General features: G+C 47.0%; 1 protein-coding gene across 1 annotated transcript; it reads left to right on the top strand.

Moving 5' to 3' along the window:
- Positions 1-289: 289 nt before the first annotated feature.
- On the top strand, positions 290-24,462 carry LOC122543228 (steroidogenic acute regulatory protein, mitochondrial). The gene is made up of 8 exons (XM_087984472.1): positions 290-424; positions 5,210-5,414; positions 6,681-6,794; positions 9,846-9,973; positions 11,335-11,493; positions 13,678-13,862; positions 19,538-19,631; positions 22,009-24,462. The coding sequence occupies exons 2-8, from the start codon at positions 5,351-5,353 to the stop codon at positions 22,117-22,119; spliced, it is 855 nt and encodes a 284-aa protein (XP_087840598.1). The 5' UTR covers positions 290-424; positions 5,210-5,350; the 3' UTR covers positions 22,120-24,462.
- The last annotated feature ends 1,694 nt before the right edge of the window (positions 24,463-26,156 follow it).

Raw genomic sequence — 26,156 nt, 5'->3', positions numbered from 1 at the left:
CTGGAAGATAAACGGTCCAGCTGACCCTGCAGTGTTCCTGAGAAACGGGTGGGAGAAGAGAGAGAATTGGCTACAGTTCCAAAGGCTTCTTTGTGCAGCCGAGTTGTATCTTGAAAACGTTTGACGCCAAAGCTGCTTACTTTGCGGCCTGTGTTGAGATAACTGAGGGCGGGGGGGCTTTAATGATAGCAGCCCCTGGGCCATGATTCTGAATCTGAATAACAGGGACTGAGGCATTCCACACCAAGTTCGCTCCCCAAGAGCTACAGTACTTACTCAAGGACTGCACACCACTGTCGCTGAGCGAAACCCTCCACTCCTCCAGCTATCCACTTGAAGTACCAGTCGAAACAAACAAGCAACTGGAAAGCCACACGACCTGCTACTTTGAAAAAAAACCAGCACCAACTCAAAGATTATCTCGGTGAGTCACGGGCTGGTGTTTATTTTGGGAGTTGGCGGAAAGGATCTGTCACTTGTGAACTTGTTACAGTGCCCCTTGTTCCCCGGGGGGGGACCTGTCTTTGGGCACAGTTGTTTCTGTTCTGAGACCACTCCTGCCCCACCACATCACCTTCCCCTCCCACTCATCACTATTATCACTGCTCAGCTCAAACCCCTCGAGGAGAAAGTGAGGTCTGCAGATGCTGGAGATCAAAGTTGAAACTTTATTGCTGGAACAGCACAGCAGGTCAGGCAGCATCCAGGGAACAGGAGATTCGACGTTTCGGGCACAGGCCCTTCTTCAGGAAACCCCTCTCCCCAACCTCACAGAAGCACCAATCACTGCTCTCCATCTGGGGTGATGGCATGGTCCTCTTTACAACTATCGCTGTCTCTTTGTTTTGTTTAAAAATATACTTTAATCATAAAAAAATCTTTACGTATATATATATGTATATATACATCGTCACCAATGCAGTTCAGTTCTGGACAGTGGGACATGAAGGAATAAACAAATGCTGGAATTTGACTCTGTCCAACAACAAACTCAAGGCGGTTCTTACTTCTACACAGCCATACTTACAAATATTTGAGGGTCTGAATGGACTCCTATTTCCCTTCAGCAGAAAGGCCTCAGACAGTGGTCGTCCCCCACTGCACCTTGACAGCATCTGCTCCAAGCCTGAGTGAGTCCCTCTGTACGTAGTCCTGGACTTTGGGATGTCTCGGTCTGTAATACTCAGTCAGGGTCATCTCCTGGCTCTGGAAGACCAACAAGTCTCAGACAGACCAATGAGAATCTTTCACCGAGTCCTCCAGGAGCAGTCAATGCTTGTCTGGGTGTGGAATCCTAAGGAACAGACCGGGGAGCACAGAATCCTGTGTCACGGAGGTCCTCGGGTTGAATCTCGATAAAAGCCATCGCATCTCCCTCCAGACTTGCTTTGCAAATGTACATTCCAGGAAGGAGATGTGTGACCATCTCCCTCTCCCCTCACCCAGCCACTGCTTTGAGGGCAGTAGAGTGGTGCAGACTGACCGGGTGTACGTGAAGCATCTCACAGGCCCTGCCCTTCTCCCCACCAGCCAAGTGTTTGTTGGAAAGTTCTGGCGATGAAGCATTCTGCTGACTGACTTTGACAGTCTGCGCAGGGAATTGGTCAGTCAGATGGGAGTGAGCTGGTTGCCACCAAATCAGAATCACAACTGAGCGTCTCATCTTAGATATATGGTGACAAAGCCCTCCCCTCACGTTTCATATTTTAAAGTAGACTTCTTTGCGATTATGTATTTTTAACTCGTGGCTGGGTCCCAAAGGTTTATTTTGCTCTCTGAGAGACCTCATTTCAAAAGTGATGGAATTTCAGTGCCTCTTACTTCCTGATCTGCTGTCTGGGAAAATTCCTTTCTCTGATTGGTTGATTGATTGTATAGCATTAGGAGATCATTGTACCACTATTCTGGAAATCCAGGTTAAAAACTTGCTGATGTTCCCCTTTAATCCCTGTTTGCCCATGAGTTACACCCCCCCCCCCCCCCCGCAGAGCATTAGCGGAATGTGTGTTTTTAAAAATTTGGTAATCACGTTTCCCTCTTCACATTTCTGGTCAGCCGATATTGCTTTGTTCTGACCTGTATCTTTCCTGGAATGACCATAAAACACATGGCCACTTTCTGTTGGACACTGCTTTCCTTGGGGACCTCTTTGTTTATGACAGGTCATTGTCTCCTCAGTACATTTGCCAGTCCTTCAAGCTACATGGGAGAGGCTGATGATCACAGCTGGATAGATACTCACCCAGTAGGAATGCTTACAGAGAATGAGGAGATCTTTTAAAATCCCATAGCCCCGGCAAACTCACCAACATACTGTCTCAGGAAATGATCCCTGATTGTGTCAACAAAGGTTTCTGCCCAAGACACCAGATGTTTCCCCATCTCATTACGAGGAACGGTTGACGGTGTAATCTGAGTCAGAAGTGAAAGTCTTGCTGGACACACTGAATGTTTCACAACCTGTGGGCCCCACAGGGCAGAACATGTCTTTTTGACACCAATAACATAGGAGTAGGCCGTTCAGCCCCTCCAGCCGATTCCCCCATTCAAGGAGATCATGCCTAATGTGGCTCAACTCCATATTTACATCATAGAATTGCTACAGTGTGGAAACAAGCCATTCGGCCCATTGTGTCCACACCAACCCTCTGAAGAACATCCCACCTAGCCCTAATCCCTAATCTATCTCTGTAATCCTGCATTTCCCCTGGCTGACCCACTTAACCTACACATCCCTGAACTGTGTGAAGTTTAGAATGGCCCATCCACCTTAACCTGCACACCTTTGGACTGTGGGAGGAAACCGGAGCACCTGGGGGAAACCCACTCAGACACGGGGAGAACGTGCAAACTCCACACAGACATTGAACCCGGGTCTCTGGCGCTGTGAGGCATCAGTGCTAACCCCTGAGCCACCGTGCTGTCTACACACCTGCCTTTGATTCATATCCCTTCAGACCCTTGCTTCAGAAAATCCTTCAGATTTAAAAGGAACATCAGATCCTGCATCCACTGTTGCTTTTGTAGAAAAGAGTTTGAAACCTCTCCCTCCCTTCCTGTGGTTTCCTGTTAACATCCTGAACACTTGGATGATCTTGCTCAGGAGGTACCATTTGCTTTGCTTGAGACTTGGTTTGGTAGTTCAGCTTCTTTTAAGTTTGTCTGGGGTCCTTCTGGATTTGCGTTTCCTTCCCCAGCTGTGGGAGAGGATTGTCTCTGCCTGACTGAGGCAGAGAGTACAGTACAGTCCACGTGGTGGATGGAGCTTTGGGAAGCCTATTGCAGGATGTTGCCCCCCCCCCCCAGAGCTGTCACTGAAAGGGGGATTGTCCAGGTGATGGCTAGTAACCAGAGTTTAACCACACCATTATCGACAGCTAACCATGCCACAGTCACACCTGAAACACCTTGCTCCTCTGTTGTTGTCATTCCCCTAAGTTCATTTTGAACGTGTCTTGCATGACTTCAATCTCTTGTATTTCTGGAATTTGGACTAAAAAGCCTCAAGAACACAATGCATCAGCACTGGATTTGGAAATGTTTGTTCAAAATACATGCGGTTATTGAAAAGATCCTTATCTGAAGGCCAGGGTGTGAACTGAGTGTGTATAGCCGGAATAAGTCAAGGCTATCCCTGGTGTATGATCATCCATCACTCATTGGAATGGCTCCAGACTGACCCAAAGTGATAGCAGAAATGACAAGTGATGCAAGACTTGTGTACGGTCCCTGAGGTGTGAAAGGAGCTGTCACTTTCAGTTGGCTGAAATCCACACAGAGTTCTTCAGACTCGTTGGCTTCGCCTGGGGAGTGCGGCATGTCAACAGCTGAACAGCTGAATGTGTGGAGGGAGGCAATGATCCACACTGTCCTTTCAATTAGCCATGGGAAATGTGGCACAACCCCACATTTCCCGTGGCTAACCCACCTAGCCGGCACAGCCCTGGACACTGTGGGGCAGTTTAGCATGGCCAATCCACCTTAACCCCCACAGACACAGGGAGACTGTGCAAACTCCACACAGACTGTGGCCCCACAGTGGAATCAAACCTGGGTCCCTGGCGACTGTGCTAACCACTGGGTCAATGTGCCAGCATACAACTCAGGTCAACTCTGCACAGGCAACATTTACACCTGAGCTGACAGGCATCCTTGCTCACAATCTGCCAACCAAGCAGCCCCAGCAAAACACTGCAGCAAGGAAGCAGGAAGTTATCTCATTATCAGACACAGCAGGCCAGTTCATTGACTATACTTCAGACGGAGATAGATAGGTTCTTGAGTATCAAAGGGATCAAAGATTATGGGGAGAAAGTAGGAGAATGGGGTTGAGAAACTTATCAGCCATGATTGAATGACAGAGCAGACTCAATGGGCTGAATGGCCTCAATTCCACTCCTATGTCTTATGCTCTTGTCGTTATCTGAACAGTGATGGGTTGTTCTGGGAATAGTGTTAGGGGTAGGATTAGACAAGAGGGATGCTGTAGGTTGGTAGTTTATGAGACACATTTGGTAATGCTTCCAAAAAACCCAAAACAACTCCCATTCAGCCAAAAACACTCATAAGATACAGCCACTGTGTTTATCTGGGATAACAGGAGGCACCTTCCCTCTAATGGGGAGGCAATGGCTTTATGCTATTCCCACTGGACTGTTAATCCAGAGACCCAAGTAATATTGTGGGTTCCTGAGTTTGAATCCTGCTATGGCAGATCTTGGAATTTGAATTCAAAAAACATCTAGAATCAACAGTCGAATGATGACCAGGAATCCATTGTCAATTGGTAGAAAACCCCATCTGGATCACTGATGTCCTTTCGGGAAGGAAACTGCCATCCTTACCTGGTCTGGCCTACATGTGACTCCAGACCCACAGCAACGTAGTTGTCTCTTAACTGCCCTCTGGGCAATTAGGGGATGGGCAGTAAATACTGGCTTAATCAGTGACTCCCTGTGAGTGAGTGAGTGAGTGAGTGAGTGAGTGAATGACAGTGCTGTAAATGTCTCACAGTGTCGCACATTTTCTGATCACATGTAACATTTGTCAGAAAATAAGAAGGAAAAGCCGATTCCTCATTAATGCTGGACCTTCAGAAAGAAATACTGGGATGTACACTGTCAGGATGCACCTTAACCCTTTGTGACAGCTTGATGTATTGCACCAGTTAATTTGATGAATGTTCCTGTCTTTATCGCATTGCCGTCAGGAGTGTACTTGATATTGTTCTGGTGACACCCATAAAGTCAGGGTCTGGCACCACAGCATATCCTCCACAGTGGGTGTATAAAAGGAGACAACTGACAGAGAATATCAGAAGACCGCAGTGACAAAGTGAACGAGGTCCACGATGATCCCAGCCACCTTCAAGCTCTGCGCAGCCATCTCTTACCAGCACGTCCGCACTCTGACAGGTACGTGGGAAAATTCACTGTCCCTGACCCTCCAGTGGCAACACTTTCAATCTTGGATCTGTGACACTGCACACATGTAGAAGCAAGCACAGATTTTCAAAGGAGCTGAGGAACCAGCCGTAGATTTGGGAGTTGGCTTTTTTTGCAATGCTTCAGGAGCCCAGGGGATTTTGACACTGTGAATAATTATTTTAGGCTTTTAAAAGTACTGTACATTCATTGTAATTAATCAGACGAAGGACTCTCACTTGGCTTTCCCTGCAAAAGGAGCTGTAGCTGCCAAATTAATTTGATAACTGCTGCCAATAGTGTCCGAACATGTCATTGAAGTGCATAAGTGTTGTGCCAATTAATTGCAGTCCTATTGCAAGGGCTGTATATGTGCCATTAAATGCCATCAGCTCATGTTGGTGAGAATCTCCCACACCTGGCACCTCTGACCCTGACCAGATGGTTACCTGAGAATATCCAAGTGGCCTGGTCAATGGTTTTCTCTGTATGCAGACTGGTGGGGGACAGCATCTTCCAATTGGAAAACTGTCCCAAATTCTGTTGAAGGGATTCAGTACACGTGGTCCCTATTGAGTTCGGTCTCTCTGAAATGAAAGCTATGGTCTCTCCAACACCCATGGGACAGGGACATCTCCCAGCCTCTGCATCCTGCCCCGAGAGAAACCCCCGTGGGTGCAGGGAGTCAATTGGAAATTTTACGATGACAGGAACACATTCGCTCAGTTAGGATCAAAGGTCAGCCTCAATCTTGATAGCATGGTGAAGAGACGTGAGGAGTAGAAACACACAAAGGATGAGCAAGAGTAGGCCATTTGGCCCTTCCAGCCCATGCTATCATTCGATATGATCATGACTGATCCTCTAGCTCACATTCCCACTGTCAGGTTCAAATACAGTTCACTTTATTGGATCCCAACAGGATTAATTTAAGCTGGAATAACACTGTCCCGTAATATCCTCAAGGAAGGAAGGGTCTAGCATAAAACCACAGCTTTCTGACTCACAAACAGACACATTCAGATGGGATGTGGAGAGGTGTTTGTGTTGCCAGTGCTCTGTTCTCTGGACTGTGCTTCCAATGGTCCCTGTTTCAACAGGGCCCAATCCCAGTGGCTGGAGGAAGCTATCGCAGGGCTGGCACTCAGTCACTATGTCCGGCCTGTGACAGTGTAAGCTGTCGTCGACCTTGCTGAATCTTGGGTGTGGGAGAGTCTGAGCTTAAAGTCAGAGCCACTCGATGTTTTGGCCCTTTAGGTTTGAGGCACACTGCTGTGGCAGCTCTCGGACATACACTCCATCAACTCAGCGTTCAGAATCAAGGAGCCAGTTCATGGGTTCGCCAGGTTCAGAGGAGGAGCTCCCTCATCTGTGAGTACCACTGTTCAATCTTTTACATTTGACGTTTTAACTGTGATTTCACCTTGTGCGTTCATCTTAAACGTTCAACTCAGAGCAAATTGATAAAGCTGTGAAAAACTGCACATTCACACACTTTGCGGAATATTCACTTTATAAGCAGCATAGTTTTTTTTCCGATTAACTCTTCGATCACTGGTTGGGCCCAGCATCTATTGCCCATCCCTATTACCCTTTTGAGAAGGTGGGAGTGAGCTGCCTCCTAGAACCGCTGTACTCTGTGCGCTTCAGGTAGACCCACAATGCCCTGAGGGAGGGAATTCCAGGAGTTTGACCCAGCTACAGTGAAAGATTGGCGAGAGATTTCCAATTCAGGATGGTGAGTGGGGTGGTGCATTTTGTTCAGAGTGATAAGGGGACCATGTCCTCTTCAGATAATGAAAATAAAAGGCGAGAGCAGCAAAGGGAGGGGGGAGGGCTCATACACAAATCATGAAAGCACCAATACACGTTTGCAAAAGAAAACAGCAGCTCTGATCTGAGCGTGCACAGCGAGAGAGCTGAAAGTCAGCAAAGTGAAGCGAAATATGGATGGATTGTTTGCCTGACTACACTTTACACTTAATGGGAGTGTAGCTGAACAGAGACCTTGGAGTTCAGGTTCATAGCTCCTTGAAAGTGGGGTCACAGGTCGATAGGATAATGGAGAAGGCGTTTGGTATGCTTTCCTTTATTGGTCAGAGTTTTGAATACAAGAGTTGGGAGGTCATGTTGCGGATGTACAGGACATTGGTTAGGCCACTGTTGGAATATTGCGTGCAATTCTGGTCTCCTCCCTATCGGAAAGATGTTGTGAAACTTGAAAGGGTTCAGAAAAGATTTACAAGGATGTTGCCAGGGCTGGAGGAGTTGAGCTGTAGGGAGAGACTGAACAGGCTGGGGCTGTTTTTCCCTGGAGTGTCGGAGGCTGAGGGGTGACCTTATAGAGGTTTATTAAATCATGAGGGGCATGGATAGTATAAATAGACAAAGTCTTTTCCCTGGGATTGGGGAGTCCAGAACTAGAGGCCATAGGTTTAGGGTGAGAGGGGAAAGATATAAAAGAGACCTAAGGGGCAACTTTTTCACACAGAGGGTGGTACGTGTATGGAATGAGCTGCCAGAGGATGTGGTGGAGGCTGGTACAATTGCAACATTTAAGAGGCATTTGGATGGGTATATGAATGGGAAGGGTTTGGAGGGATATGGGCCGGGTGCTGGCAAATGGGACTAGATTAGGTTGGGGTATCTGGTCGGTATGGAAGAGTTGGACCGAAGGGTCTGTTTCATCTCTATGACTCTGTAACCAAAAGTCTCTAAAACAACAAGTAGCTCACAGGATGTCAGAAGGTGCAATGGACATTGACATGCGACTGACAACAGGATGGAGAAGTGACAGCGATGAGGAAAGGCTCAGGCAGATGAGAAGCCAAAGGGGTGGGTCACTGGAGAAATATCACAAGGCAGTTCTGAGAGAAAGCAATAGAAGGGTGTGCTGGCAGGGAGAGATGAAGAGGAGACAGGAGAGGCAACAGATGGAACGAATGGCCTGTTACAGTATTTGCTGACAATCATTGGGAGAACTGCCTGACAATAACTTAGCCCACGGGCTTGAGTAGTAAGCGAGCAGTCTGAGTGAGAAACTGTGAAGCAATTTTCAGAGGGTGATTGGATGAGGAATTGGATGAGGAATTGCAGGGTAGTGGGGGAAGAGAATGGCAGCACTGGGTACCTCCTGACGGACTCTCCAAATAGACCGTCACTCTCATCCCCAGTCACTCCACTATAGGCTCAGTGTGAAAACCCCATGAGGAAGGGCAATCGACTGGAAAGCCTTTGCATCTGCAGGTCCTCACCAGCATTAGGAAATGAATTGGTGGCACAGTGCAGAGGAGGGGGAAGAGAATTTCCCACATTATTGCCCCAACAGGGCAACAGAACCTCAGGTCTGATACCAATGCTAGCTGTGGGCAATGCCAGATACAGGGGAGACTTGGCGCCAACTGATGTTGCATTTATAGACATTGCAAATGATATTTACAAATGTACTGTGATGAATGGTGCATAAGTTCTTTCTTAATATCATTTTTTTGGAAGTTGGTTATTTCTGTGAAGGGTCTCCTGAGGAAAGCAGCTCAGAATCATTTCACAGTGATGACCGAAAGCCTGCATTTTTCCAAAAGCAGGTGATTGCAGAGCCCTGCGGCGTTAATGGAAAGATGTTTATTGGGTTGACCACTGGAATAAACATTCGCTTTGTTTTCAGTTTTCAGAGGAATCAAGGATGAGCAGGTTTATTTTAACATTTCATTTGACAAGGCACCTGAGTTGAGTTGAGAAGGAAGATTAATTTCTCTCTCAGAACGACTCTGGAACAGTTCAGGGGATACAGTACCTCAGCAGAGGGGTGTTGGGTTTGTGTAAGTTACAAATCAGGAAGGTTTGGTTGGAAATCTGTAACTTTTGAGAACTGAGAAAGCTTAGGCTCTCAGAGTGGTGACAAAAATTTCATGTCAGCCGACTTGAAAAGTTTGTGTGAAATTGTTCCCTGCAGTCCATAGCAAAGAAACTGTTGGTAATTTCTGAATTGGAGCCCAAAGAGTTGAGACAGGGCTATCATTTCCCTGGTCTTGAACGTCAGCAACGGATAGTGTTGGGAAACAGGTTGGAACTCTGCTTTGCTGAGCATTTAAAGACCATGACAGCTACCTTCCATATTTAGATAGCTTGGGTCATATTTCCCATTTATTTCAACATCCCTTCTGTTGCAAAAGCAAATCTGTCACCTTGCGTGAATATATCTCAGTGATTGATTAATGAAATGAGTAAGAAGGAAAAAAAGATGATCTATCAAGCCAGGTTTCGTTCTGGGAGATCTGAGCTGCACATCGGATGGGATCAGAACAAGACTCGAGGTCTTTGCAACACTAAACACATAAGGATTTCCAAAACTAAGCATGACCATCTGCTTTGATTCACTTTGGTGTGCTTTCTGTGTCTGCCTCCCCCATCCCCTGAAATTAGCTTGCTGTTTTGAAGAGAAGCCGTATTCTGAGGCAGAGATGGCTTACATTAAACAGGGTGAAGAAGCTCTGCACAAATCTATCTCCATTCTGCAGGACACAAGTGGATGGAAGTCTGAAATCGAAGTGGTGAGTTCTGGTCTCTTACTTCTGTTCAGCGAAAGCCTTCCTTTAACAGAAGGACACAGTCCTGGTGATCAGCTCGTTCATGTAGCTCAGTAAAATTGCTAAAGTATGGGGAGTCAGCACAAAACAAGGTCCTTTGTAGAATGACAGAAGGAGGCCATTCAGCCCATCGGCCCTCTCTGCATTCCAATACAGTGCCAAGCTCCTGCCTTTTCCTAGTAATCCTGCCTGTCGTTTCCATTGACATCCAATGTGCTAGTGAGTCTTTCTGTTGACCCTACCTTGGCCACCCTCCCAGACAGGACAGAGGCATTCGCTGTGTGAAATGCTGTGCTTCTAGGGTTCACCCTCGAAAACAGTGCCCTCTGCTTCCCCAGTGGGAACGGGTCCTCTCTCCATCCAGGCCCTTCAGGATTTGGAGATATCCATCACGTCTCCCCAGGCCTTCTCCTCTCTTGGGGAAAACTGACTCATTCAATCCTTCCCCTGAATGAAGGGCCTCACCCTGGGGTCCATGTCCATTTGCAATAACCAGGAGGCAGAGCTTGGGCCATTCCTTCACTCCCAAGTGCTGTGACAGGGACTATGCTCAGGCTGAGAGGAGATCCATGGGATGCCGAGAGAGTGTTGATAAACCGAGGTGCTGAAGGAGCAGAACCTCTGGCTCAGACTAGGAGTGCTCCTGGGTTTTGGCTAATGTGCCAGAATTCGGGACAGAGTTGCACTGGCTTCACAATCACTAAGGGAAACCCTGTGGCTCAGGAGCCTGACTCAGACTGGCTGTGGGTCCAACACATACACACACACACACACATCTGCACAGTTTCCAAAGAGGATAAAAGTCATGACGCAAAACAAACCTGCCACACAACTGTCTCATGACTGCCCCCTCTCCCGAATCTCAGAGCAGGATTGTAGATACGTGAGATCATCGGAGATAGGAGCAGGAGGAGGCCATTCGGCCCCTTGAGCCACTCATGGCTGATCTGATACTCCCCACATCCTGAGACCCATCTCGCTGCCTGAGTCTGACCAGGTGCGGAGCCAGCGTGGTGTTGTTAAGCCACAGGGCGTCTTTCTCATACAAAAGCTGGCCATGATCTGGATCACTCACTCAGAAAGGCTCCAAAAGCTGAGATGACCAGATCTGAGTCATTTTCCCCCAGACTGAGAGACATTCCCGATGAGGGAAAGGCACCCTGGATATGGAAGCAGGGCAGGTACAGAGCATTGAAGGGGCAGGGCTGTCCCAAGATTGGGTTGTAGTCTCCATGGGGGGGAGGGGGGGGCTAGGACAGTGCAGCCTCTTCCTTTGCCTGTTTCATTGACTGAGAGCTGAACCGAGCGCTATGAATCCTCAACAGGCCAACGGTGATAAAGTCCAGAGCAAAACGCTTCCAGATATTGGCAAGGTCTTCAAGCTTGAGGTTGTGATGGACAAATCGTCAGACCTGCTGTACAGTGAGCTGTTTGACAAGGTGGAACAGATGGGAGAGTGGAACCCAAACGTTAAACAGGTGAAGGTAAGGTGTTTCACAAGGGAACCTTCACAACTGGGTTTTTCAAACTGTGCCAAGGCCAAAAACCAACCTCCAGTGGTCATTATTCTCCAGGGTTGCAATGGTGGTAGTGATCATTAAATCCACTTGATCGTTTGTTGTGAAATTGAAGTATCAGAGCACTTTAATACAAGTTCAGGAAATGATCTGGGTCAGGGCTTTGAGCACATCGCTCCAGGCTGCCACACCTGTGCACGACTGAGGGAGTGCAGCACAGCCTGAGGTCCAGGCTTCCAGCACACTCCCTGCACTGGTTGGGTGGATCCCACACATCGCGTGGTTGCCATTTGTCAGAAGAGCTGGGAGTCCTCAGCGTCTCCAGGCTGACATTGATCCCTTAACTCGACGCCACAAAAACAAACAAACCACCTGCCCACGGTCCCATGGCTGAGCACAGTGTAGGGGCTGTCGTGGTCTGTCCCTTGAGTCAGCTTCACTGTTTGTCAATGTCTTGGAGGCATCGACTGCTCCTGTCGGAGTTTCACAGTCAGCTCCCCCCCCCGAGTTGCAGAAGGCAAGACCAAGTGAGAAGCTCACAGCGGAGATAGGTGCCACCTTCACATCACCACTGATTGTCGTAATACTGCGTTGTAGTTGGAGCAGAATCAGGATTGGGTCTTGGAGGATTAAGGTTTGGATCTTTTATTGTCAGGTGTACTGACAATAAGGAGAGGCTTAGGTACAAACTTCGGGACAAAATGATAAAAAACAACCAAGTTAAAATGTTAAGCATTATCTTCACATAATAAGAAAAAATAAAGAAATAATGTAATTCTTAAGATTAAAGTCCATCTTCATATAAACTGGAAACTGAAAGGAATCAACTCCTCAGAGGGCAGTTTATTTTCATCAAAAAGAAGTTGTTTCATTGTTGTTTTTCACTCTGGCACCTTTGTCTTGATTCGTGCCATGCCCCATCAATGCTGACATGCAAGGGATGCCACTTTGCTATTCTCCCCAGTGCTGACCCACCCTTAACGCCGAGGTATGGACTGTCAGGTCATTCATATCCACCACACTGAGGGCACCTTCAACCAAGGCTGAAGTGAAGTGAGAATTGTGCTCAGGCACCGGAGTTCAGTGAGGAGGGGCCTTTGCAAAGTTGAGAGGGTTTTTGATGTGTGACGATGCTGTGGGGTCACAAGGTTATTTTGACCTTTTTTTTTGTGTGTGGAGAGGTTGTAAGGCAGAGGTACTGGGCAGTTTACCAAAATCACTAGAGTAAACAGCTGGTGGGGCCTTGGGGTTTTTTGTAAAGTTGGAACAATAAAAGCAGCCTGGCTGGGTGTAGCCAGCTCTCACAGATCAGGATTTGGAGGGTTTTTTTAGGTTTTAGGTTTAGCTTTAAGCCATTGCCTGTTGTGGGCTGGAAGTAGAAGTTATCTTTTTCTTTTCTCGGTTACAGTGAGAAGTGAGGGGTTCTCTCTGCTGTTGGGTTACCTGGGAGACAAACCTGTTTTTCTGTTTATGCTTTTTTGCCAAGACATGTGTTTGTGGGATGTCACTGTATTGGAACGGTTAGTTAGTAATAGTTCTTGTATCTATTATTCAGTTAGGTTTTCCATATGGGCGGCACAGTGGCATGGTGGTTAGCACTGCTGCCTCACAGCGCCAGAGACCCGGGTTCAATTCCTGCCTCAGGTGACTGTCTGTGTGGAGTTTGCACATTCTATGTGCGGGTTTGCTCCCACAGTCCAAAAATGTGTAGGTTAGGTGAATTGGCCATGCTAAATTGCCTGTAGTGTTACGTGACAGGGTAAATGTAGGGGAATGGGTCTGGGTGGGTTGCTTTTCAGAGGGTCGGTGTGGACTTGAAGGGCCTGTTTCCCCACTGTAAGTAATCTAAAATAGAGTGGAGTTATTCTTTCTTTTGCTTGTGTTTTAACTATAGTGTTTAAACAAATTGTGTTTTGCTTAGTGCTGAGGAGTTTGACTTTCTTAAAATAGTTCCAGGGGATTTGCTCTGGTCCCCAACAGATACAGTAGGTAGGGAGTCACTTTAAAAGGGACCCAGGAGGTGGGAGGGGCAGAGATCTGGAGAGATGAGAATTTCTCAAACAGAGAAATTTCTCTCTCTCTCTCTCTCTTGCTCTCTCTCTCTGTCTGTCTGTCTGTGCAAGCTCAAACATCGTATTTTCTCCTTCTCAGATCCTGAAAAAGATCAACAAGGAAACAATGCTGACTCACGAGGTTTCCACGGAGGCTGCAGGCAACCTGGTCAGCTCCAGGGATTTTGTGAGCGTGCGCTATGCCAAGAGACGGGGCTCGACATGTTTCCTGGCTGGAATGTCTACCCACTCAGACATGATGCCCAGGCAAGATGGCATCGTTAGGTAATACTGGGGTTTAACCTTCGCTACACCCATATCACCAGGTAACACTGGGATTTAACCTTCACTAAACACCACATCACCAGGTAACCCTGGGTTTTAACCATCTCTAACCCCCACATCACCAGGTAACCCTGGGTTTTAACCATCTCTAACCCCCACATTGCCAGGTAACCCTGGGTTTTAACCATCTCTAACCCCCACATTGCCAGGTAACCCTGGGTTTTAACCTTCACTAAACACCACATCACCAGGTAACTCTGGGTTTTAACCAGCTCTAACCCCCACATTACCAGGTAACCCTGGGTTTTAACCATCTCTAACCCCCACATTGCCAGGTAACCCTGGGTTTTAACCTTCACTAAACACCACATCACCAGGTAACTCTGGGTTTTAACCAGCTCTAACCCCCACATCACCAGGTAACCCTGGGGTTTAACCTTCTCTACCCTACATCGTCTGGTTAGGTTCACTCCCAAGAACCAAGCTCTCTGCCAGCTCCCAGGTGTCTGGCACAGACTGGGCAGTACTGTTTTTGACAGCTGGCGGTATCCATATAAAGCAGAGAACTCTCCTTCAGGGGGGATTGCAGGAGGAACACCCAGTTTGTCCAAGCCTTTGCTCTGACACTCATCAGGACCATTCAGAAGAGAACGTAATGTAACATATCAGAGAGGAGAGTGCTGATTGATTGGCAAGTGGGCACCAATTATTTGAGATGGTGCCATGGAGATTAAACCCTTACTCACTGGTATTCTTGCCAAATGCCCTGATGAGTTCAAGGTAACTCGTGTGTTTTCCTTCAGTGATACTGAGCAGATGGTTTACAAATGTCTCTCCTTGCACATACTGGTTTACCCAGACAGAGATCAATGTGGTCCCTCCTCCCGAGAGTGAGGAATGCTCCTGGACACTGAAGCAGCCAATTTTACCCTCAGTGTCAGACCTTTCAACCATTCACTTTCAGAGCCTGCTTGTAAACTTGGTGCATCAAACTCAAAACTCTTCCAGTTCAGTCAGGAATTGATCAGTTCCCACTTGAACCCGAAGTCTGTGGCTCATGGTGCACAAGGCCACGCCATTTCTCAACCCACTGATCAGGTTCTTCTGAAGTTGTTGGGATACCCAGATGGACAGCTTCAGTATTTTAGCTCATAAGTGAATGAATAGGAACAGTACTATCGTCGAATCGTACAATGAGGGCCTACGGCCCATCAAGCCTGTGCCGACCTATCACTACTTATCTCACTTTCCAGCCCTGGGCCCGTAGCCTTGAATTTATGATACTCCATGTTCTCATCCGGTTACTTGTTAAAGGTTGGGAGGTTACCAGCTGAAGGAGTGAAACCCCTAGGCCAAGAACAAAGCTTCTTTAGGCAGGCAGAATTCAGTCTCTATTCAAGCAGGGAGAGGGTCACAGATTGCCCCCACTCCCACCGCCCTGAATCTAGCTTTGACGTAAGGATGCCGCTATCCCCTTAATCTTTAGCTCAGTTTGGAAGAGAGGTCAATACACTCTGGATTTCACAGTGGGATGTGATGCTTTTACACATTTTATGTTACTATAATCACATACAACTGTGCTCTTCCCCTTATTCTAATCCAGGGAAACACCTAATCAATGAGGGACATGCCTATGGACAGCCCTAGGTTCCCATGATCTCCTGATGTTTAACAGACATTGTAATCACCAGGCCTTTCCTTGCATCCTTCTAATTTGCATTCCAAATTTCTGGCTGTCCTCCTTCAGACATGTGCCAGACTTGCTTATCGCTGAGGACCCTTTAAAGCCTGTTGTTCACTATATTTACTAGCTATCTCTATCCAATTCTGTCCCTCCTCTTATGTTTTCCCACTATCCGAATTGTAAAAAATACAATAGACAGTCGGTTCTTACTGATTGCGAAAAGATATGTAATATCTTTTCTATTATAAAGTTGGTTATATGTAAAGGTTTATATCGACCCCTCCTGTTAGCACTCTTTAGCTCATGAGTTATGAGCAATTTGTTTCTTCCAGGCATTACTTTAGTGATAAAGAAACGTTTCCCGAGATCAATTAACTTTCACATCTCTGTTTGAATCTTTTCCTCTCATGCTTTCAGTGATCTTTGTGTTTTGTTATATATGTGCATTTACAATTACGTTGAAATCTATCTCTGAGATTATCTGAAGAACCTTTAATAAGAACCTATTTCTTAACATTGTGAATAATTTTAAAAAAAACTAATTGCTGCAAAGTGCCATGATCTGCTCTTTCCAAAGCTTCAGGACAAGTTAGGCTGATTGTCTTCTGGGCAATTAACAGCCCTTGTCCGAACGAACTCTGCTCATGTCATGGGATAACATCCTTTCATTAATGAGACTACGATCAATCACTATCATCATGTCAAGAACCGATTTACTTGTTTGATCCTCCAGATTTTAATGAGCAGAAACACCGTGAGGTCATCTGTGTTTGGTTTTTGCAGGAGTTTACTTTCCCCTTCAATGTTTGTTCCAAATCTTCAAACTGTCTGTCCTTGGACACCTCTTATCAAACTGTCTCCAACAAATCTTCTTGCAGTTGTTTGTGCAAGGCTTCCTTTTACCTCAGAATAACAGCTTCTCAAAAGAGCCCTTCAGTGCGGGAGCAGGCTTTTGGTTCTGTATAACCACTTGTCAGCCATTTTGTGCAGGAGCAGAGGGACAGTTTAGCTGGCAGACATCTTGTGTCTGTCAAATATGGGCATCTCTAACACCTGAAGAAGGGCTCATGCCCGAAACGTTGATTCTCCTGTTCCTTGGATGCTGCCTGACCTGCTGTGCTTTTCCAGCAACACATTTTCATCTCTAACACCTGCCTCAACTACCCTCCCAGGCAATGCATTCCAGATCCCCAGCACCACCTGAAAGGAAAAGCCTTTCCTGAACTTGCCTCTAAACCTCCTGGATTTCACTTTTCCTAATCATTCACTTCCCACTGAGGAGAACAGCTGTTTTCTTTTCAGCCTGTCCATGCCACACACAGTGTTACTCACCCTATAAGGTCCCTGCTCAGCCTTCTCTGCTGCAATCCAAGCTTATCCAGACTTGCTTCATCGCTCAAATGGTCCATCCCAAGCAACATTCTGGTGAATCCACTGGGTACCTTCTCCAGTCCAATCCCATCCTTCCTGTAGTGTGGGGACCAGAACTGCACATAGTCCTCCAGCTGTGACCTAACCCCAAGTCCTGGACACCTCCAAAATTATCTCCCTGCTCTTATAATTCACCTCACAAAGGAGCAGGGCTCTGAAAGCTTGTGATTTCAAATGAGCTTGGACTATAATCTGGTGTCTTGTGCCTTCTGACCTTGTCCATCCCAGTCCAACACTGGCACCTCCACATCATGGCTTATAATCCATGCTGCGACTGTTGAAGGTGAGTGTTGTGTTGTACCTGACAGGTGGTTTATAATTGCATCCAAGATACTGAAGTAAGGTGATCTGGGCTGTCTTACGGAGATGCGCAGATATTTTCGGCAAACTCGCTGTTGGTGTCAGATGATGGTGACGGCATTTGAAAATGGTCACTGTCCACATTCATGGTTCCCTTTCAGATTTGGTGTGTACATTGGCACTCATTTTTGGAGAACTTTTCATGGCTTGAAAGGTCAAATTATTACATCGACACCTGCTGTCCTGTTTCCCAGTGGTAGACATGGAACAGATTGTGTCAGGAATTTCGGCAATAGTCCTCCAAGAGACCTTCAGAAGAAATGACTCCATGTTTGTGGCCCAGTTCCTCACTGAGTCCTAACTGAACGGCAAAGTGTGCTACCAGTTAATAATTGCATTGTGCTATGACTCGCTCTCTGCAATGTTCCTCTGCTTGTTGCTTTTATTCATGGTGAGTTGGTGTTACCAGATTAACCATTGGTTCTCAATTCAGGAAGTTACCCAATGTCTTGTGCATTTCAGCTTCGGAAGCAGTTTCTGCAGAGTGGCTGTCATATCCACTGTCTACGTCCCCATTCACTCTGCCCTGGCTGAGCACACACTCTGAGAATATCCTTCAGCACCTCCAGCCCTGTGGCTCTTGCAGATCTCTGCACTCCTTCAGAGAGGGTGGTCACCCTCGCCCTCGGCTACAGGTGCCAGGGAGTGAACGCACTTCCCTGTGAGCTCAGTGTCTGTGTATGGTCATCCAACAGCTCAAAAAGAGCTGTGTCCACTCCACCGTCCTGTGCCACAACCCGTGCCCTGCCTTCAATACATCCTTGAGCTAACTCAGACATCGGTCCAGACACAACGATACTCAGAGCCAATACAAGCATGAACCTTTGGAGTTATCTTCTCCCCACCTCCATCGCTCTTTCCACCTTTAGACACTCCTCTCAAAACCAAACAGTTCAAACAAATGTAGCATTGGTGATGGTGGCTCTGTGATGTAGCTGGATTGATTGAGAATTATTCTGGGATGTTTCACTCTTTTGAAGAAGCAATTAGCTCAGGTTGAGGTTCTGGATGTAAGTTTGATTGCGGAGCTGGAAGGTTCATTTTCAGACGTTTCGTCACCAGACTAGGTAACATCTTCAGCGATGAAGCTTCCGGAGGCTCACTGATGATGTTACCTAGTCTGGTGGCGAAACGTCTGAAAATGAATCTTCCAGCTCGGTGAACAAACCGACATCCTGAAGGAACAATGTAAATGATTATTGGCAGCCTGAGGTGACATGAAGTGCAAATGGGTGACAGGGTTCATACATTCGAGATGATGCAGTGTCAATGGGAAGTGCACACACAAAGCCTCCTTCTCAAGTGTGGCTAGTGATAATCCTTGGACACTCAGTTCCCGCCCCCCCCCCCCCCCCCCCTCCCCAAACTGCTGCCACACATCTCATTTGTCATTGTTCACTGATTTAAAAATCACACAACACCAGGTTATAGTCCAACAGGTTCATTTGGAAGCACTAGCTTTCGGAGCGCTGCCCCTTCATCAGGTGGTTGTGGAGCAGGATAGAAGACACAGAATTTACAGCAAAAGATTTTGCTATAAATTTGCTATGAATTTTGTGTTTTATGGTCCTGCTCCACAGCTACCTAATGAAGGAGTGGCGCTCTAAAAGCTAGTGCTTCCAAATTAGATTAGATTAGATTCCCTACAGTATGGAAACAGACCCTTTGGCCCAACAGTCTACACTGACCCTCCGAACAGTAACCCACCCAGGCTCACTCCCCTGTATTTACCCCTGACTAATGCACCTAACACTCTGGGCAATTTACCATGGCCAATTCACCTGGCCTGCATATCTTTGGATTGTGGGAGGAAACCCACGCAGACAAACCTGTTGGACTATAACCTGGTGTTGTGTGATTTTTTTAACTTTGTCCACCCCAATCCAACACCAGTTCCTCCACATCATTGTTCACAGACTGAGGGGTGGACTTTGTGGCTTTGTTTATCTCAAGGAGCAGAGGCGGGCAGAGTGATCTGGATGTTTCCTTATCTTCTGGCTGTTCCTTTTATTTCTACTTCTGTTTTTAACCCTGTCTTTTGTATCCTAACATGATGCTGGAGAAGGCAGCTTGGAAGACTTGTCTCTGTACCCCCTGTACTCCAGTACACCTGACAGAAAAAAATCCAAATCGAAAAAAAAGAGGGATTCTTTTCGAAATACAGGGAGAGTTTGTTGACTTCACCTTATTGTGCTTGCAGGGCAGAGAATGGACCCACTTGTATTGTCCTCCGGCCCACTGCTGAAGACCCAACCAAGACCAGGTTCACGTGGCTACTCAGCATTGATCTGAAGGTGAGTCAGATGGGGGGGGGTGACACACTCTCGCTATTGACTGGACTACCCCAGTGCAGACCTGTGATGTCTCCAAGAGCTGAAACGTGGCTGGGAACAAGAGATACATTGCAGCTTCATGTAAAGAATGTGATTTTCTAAATGACCATTGAATTGATCAAGGCATGGGGTTGCATTACTAAACTAATCATTCATGAAATGTTAGCAGTTGACCGTTCCTAAGTTGTACATAGGCTTGAAACAACTTGTTTTTTTAAATCACAAGATTAAAGGATGAAACCACATTAAAACAGTGGAAAGAACTCAAACAACAATTCTTGCCAGCTATTGGTAATATGTTGCAAAATTTGAGAGGGTTCAGAAAACATTTATGAGGATGCTGCTGGGGTTGGAGGGTTTGAGCTATAGGGGAGGCTGAATAGGCTGGGACTTTTTTCCCTGGAGTGTGGGAGACTGAGGGAGACCTTATAGAGGTTTATAAAATCATGAAGAACATGGATATGATAAATAGGCAAGGTGTTTTCCCGGGGAGAGTCCAGAACTAGAGGGCATAGGTTTAGGGTGAGAAGGGAAAGATTTAAAAGGGACCTAAGGGGCAACTTTTTCACGCAGAGGGTGGTACGTGTATGAAATGAGCTGCCAGAGGATGTGGTGGAGGCTGGTACAATTACAGCATTTAAGAGGCATTTGGATGGGTATATGAATAGGAAAGGTTTACAGGGATATGGGCCGGGTGCTGGCAAATGGGACTAGATTAGGTTAGGATATCTGGTCGGCATGGATGAGTTGGACTGAAGGGTCTGTTTCCATGCCAAACATCTCTGTGACTCTATGACTCTCATACCTGGACTATTTCACATTGTATGAGATGGTTGAGGAGTTGGATTTCCCTCTGAGGTGGTGATGGGAGGTGATTTTGAGCGTTTCATCCTGAGGAGGGGTTACACAAACATGACGGACATTCCCTTGAATGTAAGGTGATTTTGGGGTGATCTGATTGCCACTGTTCAGTTTTTAAGGTGATTTGATATGGTTGATGCAGAGACACTATCTGCCGGGATGGTCAAATTAAAAACAAGAGGGCACAATTTTAAATCTGGAGCTGATCATTCAAGAATAAAATTGGAAAACATTTTTCTTCCAGTAGGACGGGAGCAGAAATCAGGAGCTCTACCCAACACAAAAATGTTCAGGACAATTGTACCTTACCAGACCAAATCATAATGGCATAGGCTGAGGTATGAGAGAATATGAAGGAAAAGTGATAAGAGTTGATGCAGAGGAGCCAAGAATGGACTATCCTTGTTTGGAAAGTGATTCCCCGAAATTAAACATCATCTGGACTTCTCAAAAGATTCAGAGGCATGCTGTACATTAGCTAGCACAACTGGCTGCTTATTCAGGGCAGCATTACTGTCAGTCTCATCACAGGAAGATGCCCAATCACACCCGATTTCAGGGGCAGCAGCACGGCCTCTCACAGTCGCCAGGGACCTGGGTTCGATTCCAGCCTCAGGTGACTGTCTGTGTGGAGTTTGGACATTCTCCCCGTGTCTGCGTGGGTTTCCTCCCACAGTCCAAAGATGTGCAAGTTAGGTGGATTGGCCGTGGGAACTGCAGGGTTAGAGGGATGGAGTTGGATTGTGGGTCTGGGTGGGCTGTTCTTCGGAGGGTCGGTATTGCACTCGATGGGCTGAATGGCCTGCTTCCACACCGAAGGGATTCTATTTCAGGGCGGTTTTACAATATTGAATTTATCATGGAAAGTAAGATTCTCATCAGTTTTCTCCCCACGCGTATTTGCCACACGTCCCTAATCTCTCTGTCAGGAAGACAATATCGATCCACATTCAGGGAGTTTCAGGAATGTAGCCCAGTGACCATGAGGAGGCGCTGTGAGTCAGGGGGGTCACTGAGTGTCCTTGGGTCTGCTGCTGGTATTTCTGGCTTTACACTGAAACAGTTTCAGTGACAGGTCAGGCACACTGCAGCCTGCACCCCGCAGCTGGACAGATCACTGACTTATCTTAAAACTCATCAACGGGAGATGAGGGTCGTGGGGGGAAATTTCATTTCTGGCTTGTTTCGGGAGGTGGAAAGAGATTCACTGGTAACTCTCTCTCTCGAGAGAGAGAGAAACCTGGATGAATATTTGAAGCAGAGTCAGAGGCAGAGGCAGGTCCACAGGGAGAAAGCATGGGAGCAGAAGGAACATTCTGGAGATGACCCATTGGCTGACAGTGCTGTCCAATTCAAAGACACAGGGAGAAAGGCAGGTCATGCAATACTGTTTGGAGTCTTGATGCACCCTTTGTTCCCTGCCTTGGTTCAGTGCTCCATCTGACTGATGAAATGACATTTTATCTCCTTCTTCCAGGGCTGGTTGCCAAAGTCTCTCACCGACCAAGTTCTCTCCCAATCTCAAGCTGACTTTGCCCAACATCTCCGCCGTCACCTGGATTCCAATAGTGCTGCCTGTGCATGCTGAAACCGTTGGTATTACCTTCTCTTCCTCCACCCCCCCACCAGGCTGGTGAAATCTCTCGTTCAACAGCCCACTCACATGAGATACTTTTCCTTAAAATCCCCGTCTCTTCCTGCTTGTTTGAGGAACCCTGCATTCCGTGGCCCTGATTTGTGATCGCTGAAACTGTGAATGGAATTTTCCAATCTCCGAACAACTCTGGATCTTTGGTCGACAGAATTATTCAAAGCTGCTGTACGTTACTTCAGGGCAGAAAGCATCCAGGAGTTATGTTGGGGTGGAGAGCTGTCCACTGGGTCTCTCGAAGTTGCTGCACCATTCAGTCAGGCTAATCTGAGCAGAAGTTCCCTGCCTGCCTCCCGCTGAGTCAGAATCTACGTCCACCTTGAAAAACAACACTCAATGGCTCTGGTAGACCCACCGTTAGAGGACATGTTACAAAGATTCCACGTGAGGAGTAAATGATCCTCATTTGAATGGTTGATCCCTCATTATCAAATGTTAAACTGCTTGTTCTGAAATCTCCCATCAGGTGAAGCATTCTCTCCCAATCCACTCTGTATCCTGTACTCCATCAAATACACTTTCAAATATGGGCCAGCAGGGTAGCTCAGTGGTTAGCTCAACTACCTCACAGCACCAGAGACCTGGGCTCGATTCCTACCTCGGGCAACTGTCTGTGTGGAGTTTGCACATTCTCCCCGTGTCTGCGTGGGTTTCGTCCCCTCTCCTCCCACAGTCCAAAGATGTGCAGGTTAGGGTGGATTGGCTACGCTAATTTGCACATAGTCTCCAGGGACGTGCAGGCTAAGTGGGTTCACCATGGGAAATGCAGGCTTACACAGAGAGGGGAAGGGGGCTGAGCTGAGTGGGATGCTCTACAGAATTTCAGTGTGGACTCGATGGGCAAAATGGCCTTTTTCCACACTATAGGGATTCGACAACTCTCCCACTTTGCTCAAGACTCCTGCAAACATCTTTCCTATGAACCACACTGGGTCCCCGGGGGGATGGGGTCCCAGGTAAGAATTCCCATTCTCTGGACTCCAATTTGTTGTGAACTTAGGACCCATTTGGAAACAAGACCCCCCAACAGCCAGAGACTTACTGCACAAATAATAAAACTGGGAGAAAGCTTTGGCCGTTTCTCCATTGGTGAAAGGGGTGAGGGGTGGGGGGAGGCTCAAGTCACATCCCAGAGAGGGCTCCACTACAAATCCTGAGCCATCTCTTCATACAGAGGTGTCTTGAATCTAAATCACTGGTGGCCCCATCACTGTATTTCAGTGATACACACAGACCTTGGCTGAACCCACTGCTTAAGTGTCTGGCTGACGAGAGCTTGGCCCAGGACTGGGGGTCGGGGTGGGGTGGGGTGGTACTCAACAACTCAATTGTTCCATTGTTCAGCTCCATTCCCCTCACGCCCCTCTGTCATGGTGTTTCCCCACAATGCTGGACCAAGACCAACACAGGAACAAGGGTCTGGGGATGTCCTTCTCACATCCCCCAACAAAGACAAAACTGACGCCACAAAGTGACAGTGTGACACAGGGACAGGGGTAAAGCTAGCACTGTGGTCTCACTCACAGACCACCCACCGTTTATTCAGCTCCAAGCTGTCTCTGTAGTTTTACACACTCCTTCCTTTCCCAGTGCCTTGTACACATGCTGTTTTTTTTAAAATGAAGTTAAAAAGTCACACAACACCAGGTTATAGTCCAACGGGTTTATTTGGAAGCACTAGCTTTCGGAGCACTGCCCCTTCATCAGGTGGTTGATATTCTTCATTGTGAGAGTTTAAACAGACTGGCGCAGGTATGTTCTCGATCCTGTGAAGATGCAAGCCCAGGGACGCCTCCTCTGACCTCTGCAGCGCGTACCATCTGAGGCAGATGTCAACCACAAACTCCCTGGCTCCATTCCACAACCAGGATGACTCCAATGCAGAAGTGCACCAAAGTGGAACCAGATTTCACTACATGGAAACAGGCCATTCAGCCTAAACACTCTCTGCCAGCATAGAAGCCTACTCCTTTATCTCTTCAACTTACCTCTCCCATCGTAGTTTAAGCAATATTCCAATGCTGAACTTGTGACCCAAAAAACTCCGAACCACAAATGACCAGTAGCTGCAAAGTTGATTGGTTACTTGCTCAGAGTCACTTCCTCAGATGAGTGTGGTATGGTCTCGGCTTTGCACTGTATGTACATATAAAAATATGTAATATATAGATTCTAATCCTTGTATTTAAAATTGAAAAATGCACAACACTATTAACTTGGTTATTTATTGGTCTGGAAATTGTTCAAGAATAAATTTACTGCAGAGACAATCTGCTTCAATTTGTGTTTATCACAGGTTTTAAATAAAGTTCCACCACGAAAATCTTTCTGAAAATGGGATTAAATCATGGAGTTGAGCAGAGAAACATTGACCATTACATATCACAGTCTGCAACCTTCATGCTGTGTTGTGGAAATTGGTTGCAGTGAGGTGGGGCGAATGGAAAGTTTTTGAAATAATTCTTTAAGGAGATGTGGGCATCGCTGGCAAAGCCCACATTTGTCACGCTCTGGGGAAGGTTGTGATGACCACTGCACTCCTTGGGAGAGGAATAACACCCACAATTGTTTAGGACAGAGTTCCAGGATTTTGGAGAGTGATTTGGAGGGGAAATTGCAGGGGGTAGTGCTCCCAGATATCTATTGCCCTTGTCCTTCTAGATGGAAGTGATTATGGGCTTGGAGGTCACTGAGCACCTTTGGTGATTACCCCATGTATGTGCTGCCATCATCCTTGTAGATGGTAAAAATGACAGTTTGGAAGGTGTTGTCAAAGGAACGTGGTTGGGTTCCTGCACTGCCTCTTGTAGATGGAGTCTATCAAATGGGTCCTGCTTGGTCCTGGATGGTGTTGAGCTTCTTGAGTGTTGTTGAAGCAGCACACATTCCATCACACCTTATCGATGCAGAAGATAGTTCAACAGATGAAACACAAACAGACTCCAAGAACAGATGGAGAAGGTGGAAGCCAACATTGAGGGGAACAAGTGCTCCCTTGCAGTAGCTGGTACTGTTAATGAAGGGGTAACTGAGGAGGTCAGAAGAGATGCATCAAGAACAAACATATTTTGGGATCACCTCAGAACATCCAACAGTACAGTGGAGGAACAAACCTTTCAGCCCAACTGAAGGCTCTGTGCCAATTACGAAGCCATTTGAAACAAATCCATTCAGCCTTCACCTGATCCATTTCCCTGCATTCCTTATCTGGTCATGTGTCTGAAATGTTTGGTGGCACGGCGGCTCAGTGGTGAGCACTGCAGTCTCACAGCACCAGGGACCTGGGCTCGATTCCTACCTCTGGCAACTGTCTGTGTGGAGTTTGCACATTCTCCCTGTGTCGGTGTGGATTTCCTCCCATAGTCACAAATATGTGCAGGCCAGGTGAATTGCCCATGCTCAATTGCCCCTTGTGTTAGGGGAATGGATCTTCAGAGGGTCGGTGGGCACTTGTTGGGCCGAAGGGTCTGTTTCCATACTGTCGGGAATTTAATCACAATCATGTTGCTGTCCTTCTCTCTTCTTCATTAAATTGTTCTCCTCTCGCTTTCCTCAAGAGACTGGCGATAGCTGGGGTCATGTTCCAAATTCAGCCCTCTGCCTGCTCACCCAAACACCCGCTGTTCATATGCACCATCATTCTGTAAGGGGCTAGGTGTGAACTGAGCACAAAGAAGCCCTATCCATTTGGGTTGTGTTGTGCACAGCCAGCAGCAGCACGACCTGTCCCTGTCCTGCACAACTATGGTCCAACAATAGAGTTGATGGAGATCAGTGAAGGAATTAAATCAGATATCAGTCTATTTGACATTGGGCTTTCGTCTTTCATTTCAATGGTTCTATGCATTAAACCCACGCTGAACGTCACATTCAGTCGCTTCTCTCTTATCAGGCGTTGACCTCTCCTGAGGCATCCACCAAGTCACACCTCACTCAAATCACCCCCTCAGCCTTAGACCAGATACACACTCCCC

This window comes from Chiloscyllium plagiosum, unplaced genomic scaffold (genome assembly GCF_037043375.1).
Source record: "Chiloscyllium plagiosum isolate Xiang-an unplaced genomic scaffold, Cpla_swu_hap1 HiC_scaffold_48, whole genome shotgun sequence".
Lineage (NCBI taxonomy): Eukaryota > Metazoa > Chordata > Chondrichthyes > Orectolobiformes > Hemiscylliidae > Chiloscyllium > Chiloscyllium plagiosum.
This window is presented reverse-complemented; position numbering and strand designations above follow the sequence as displayed.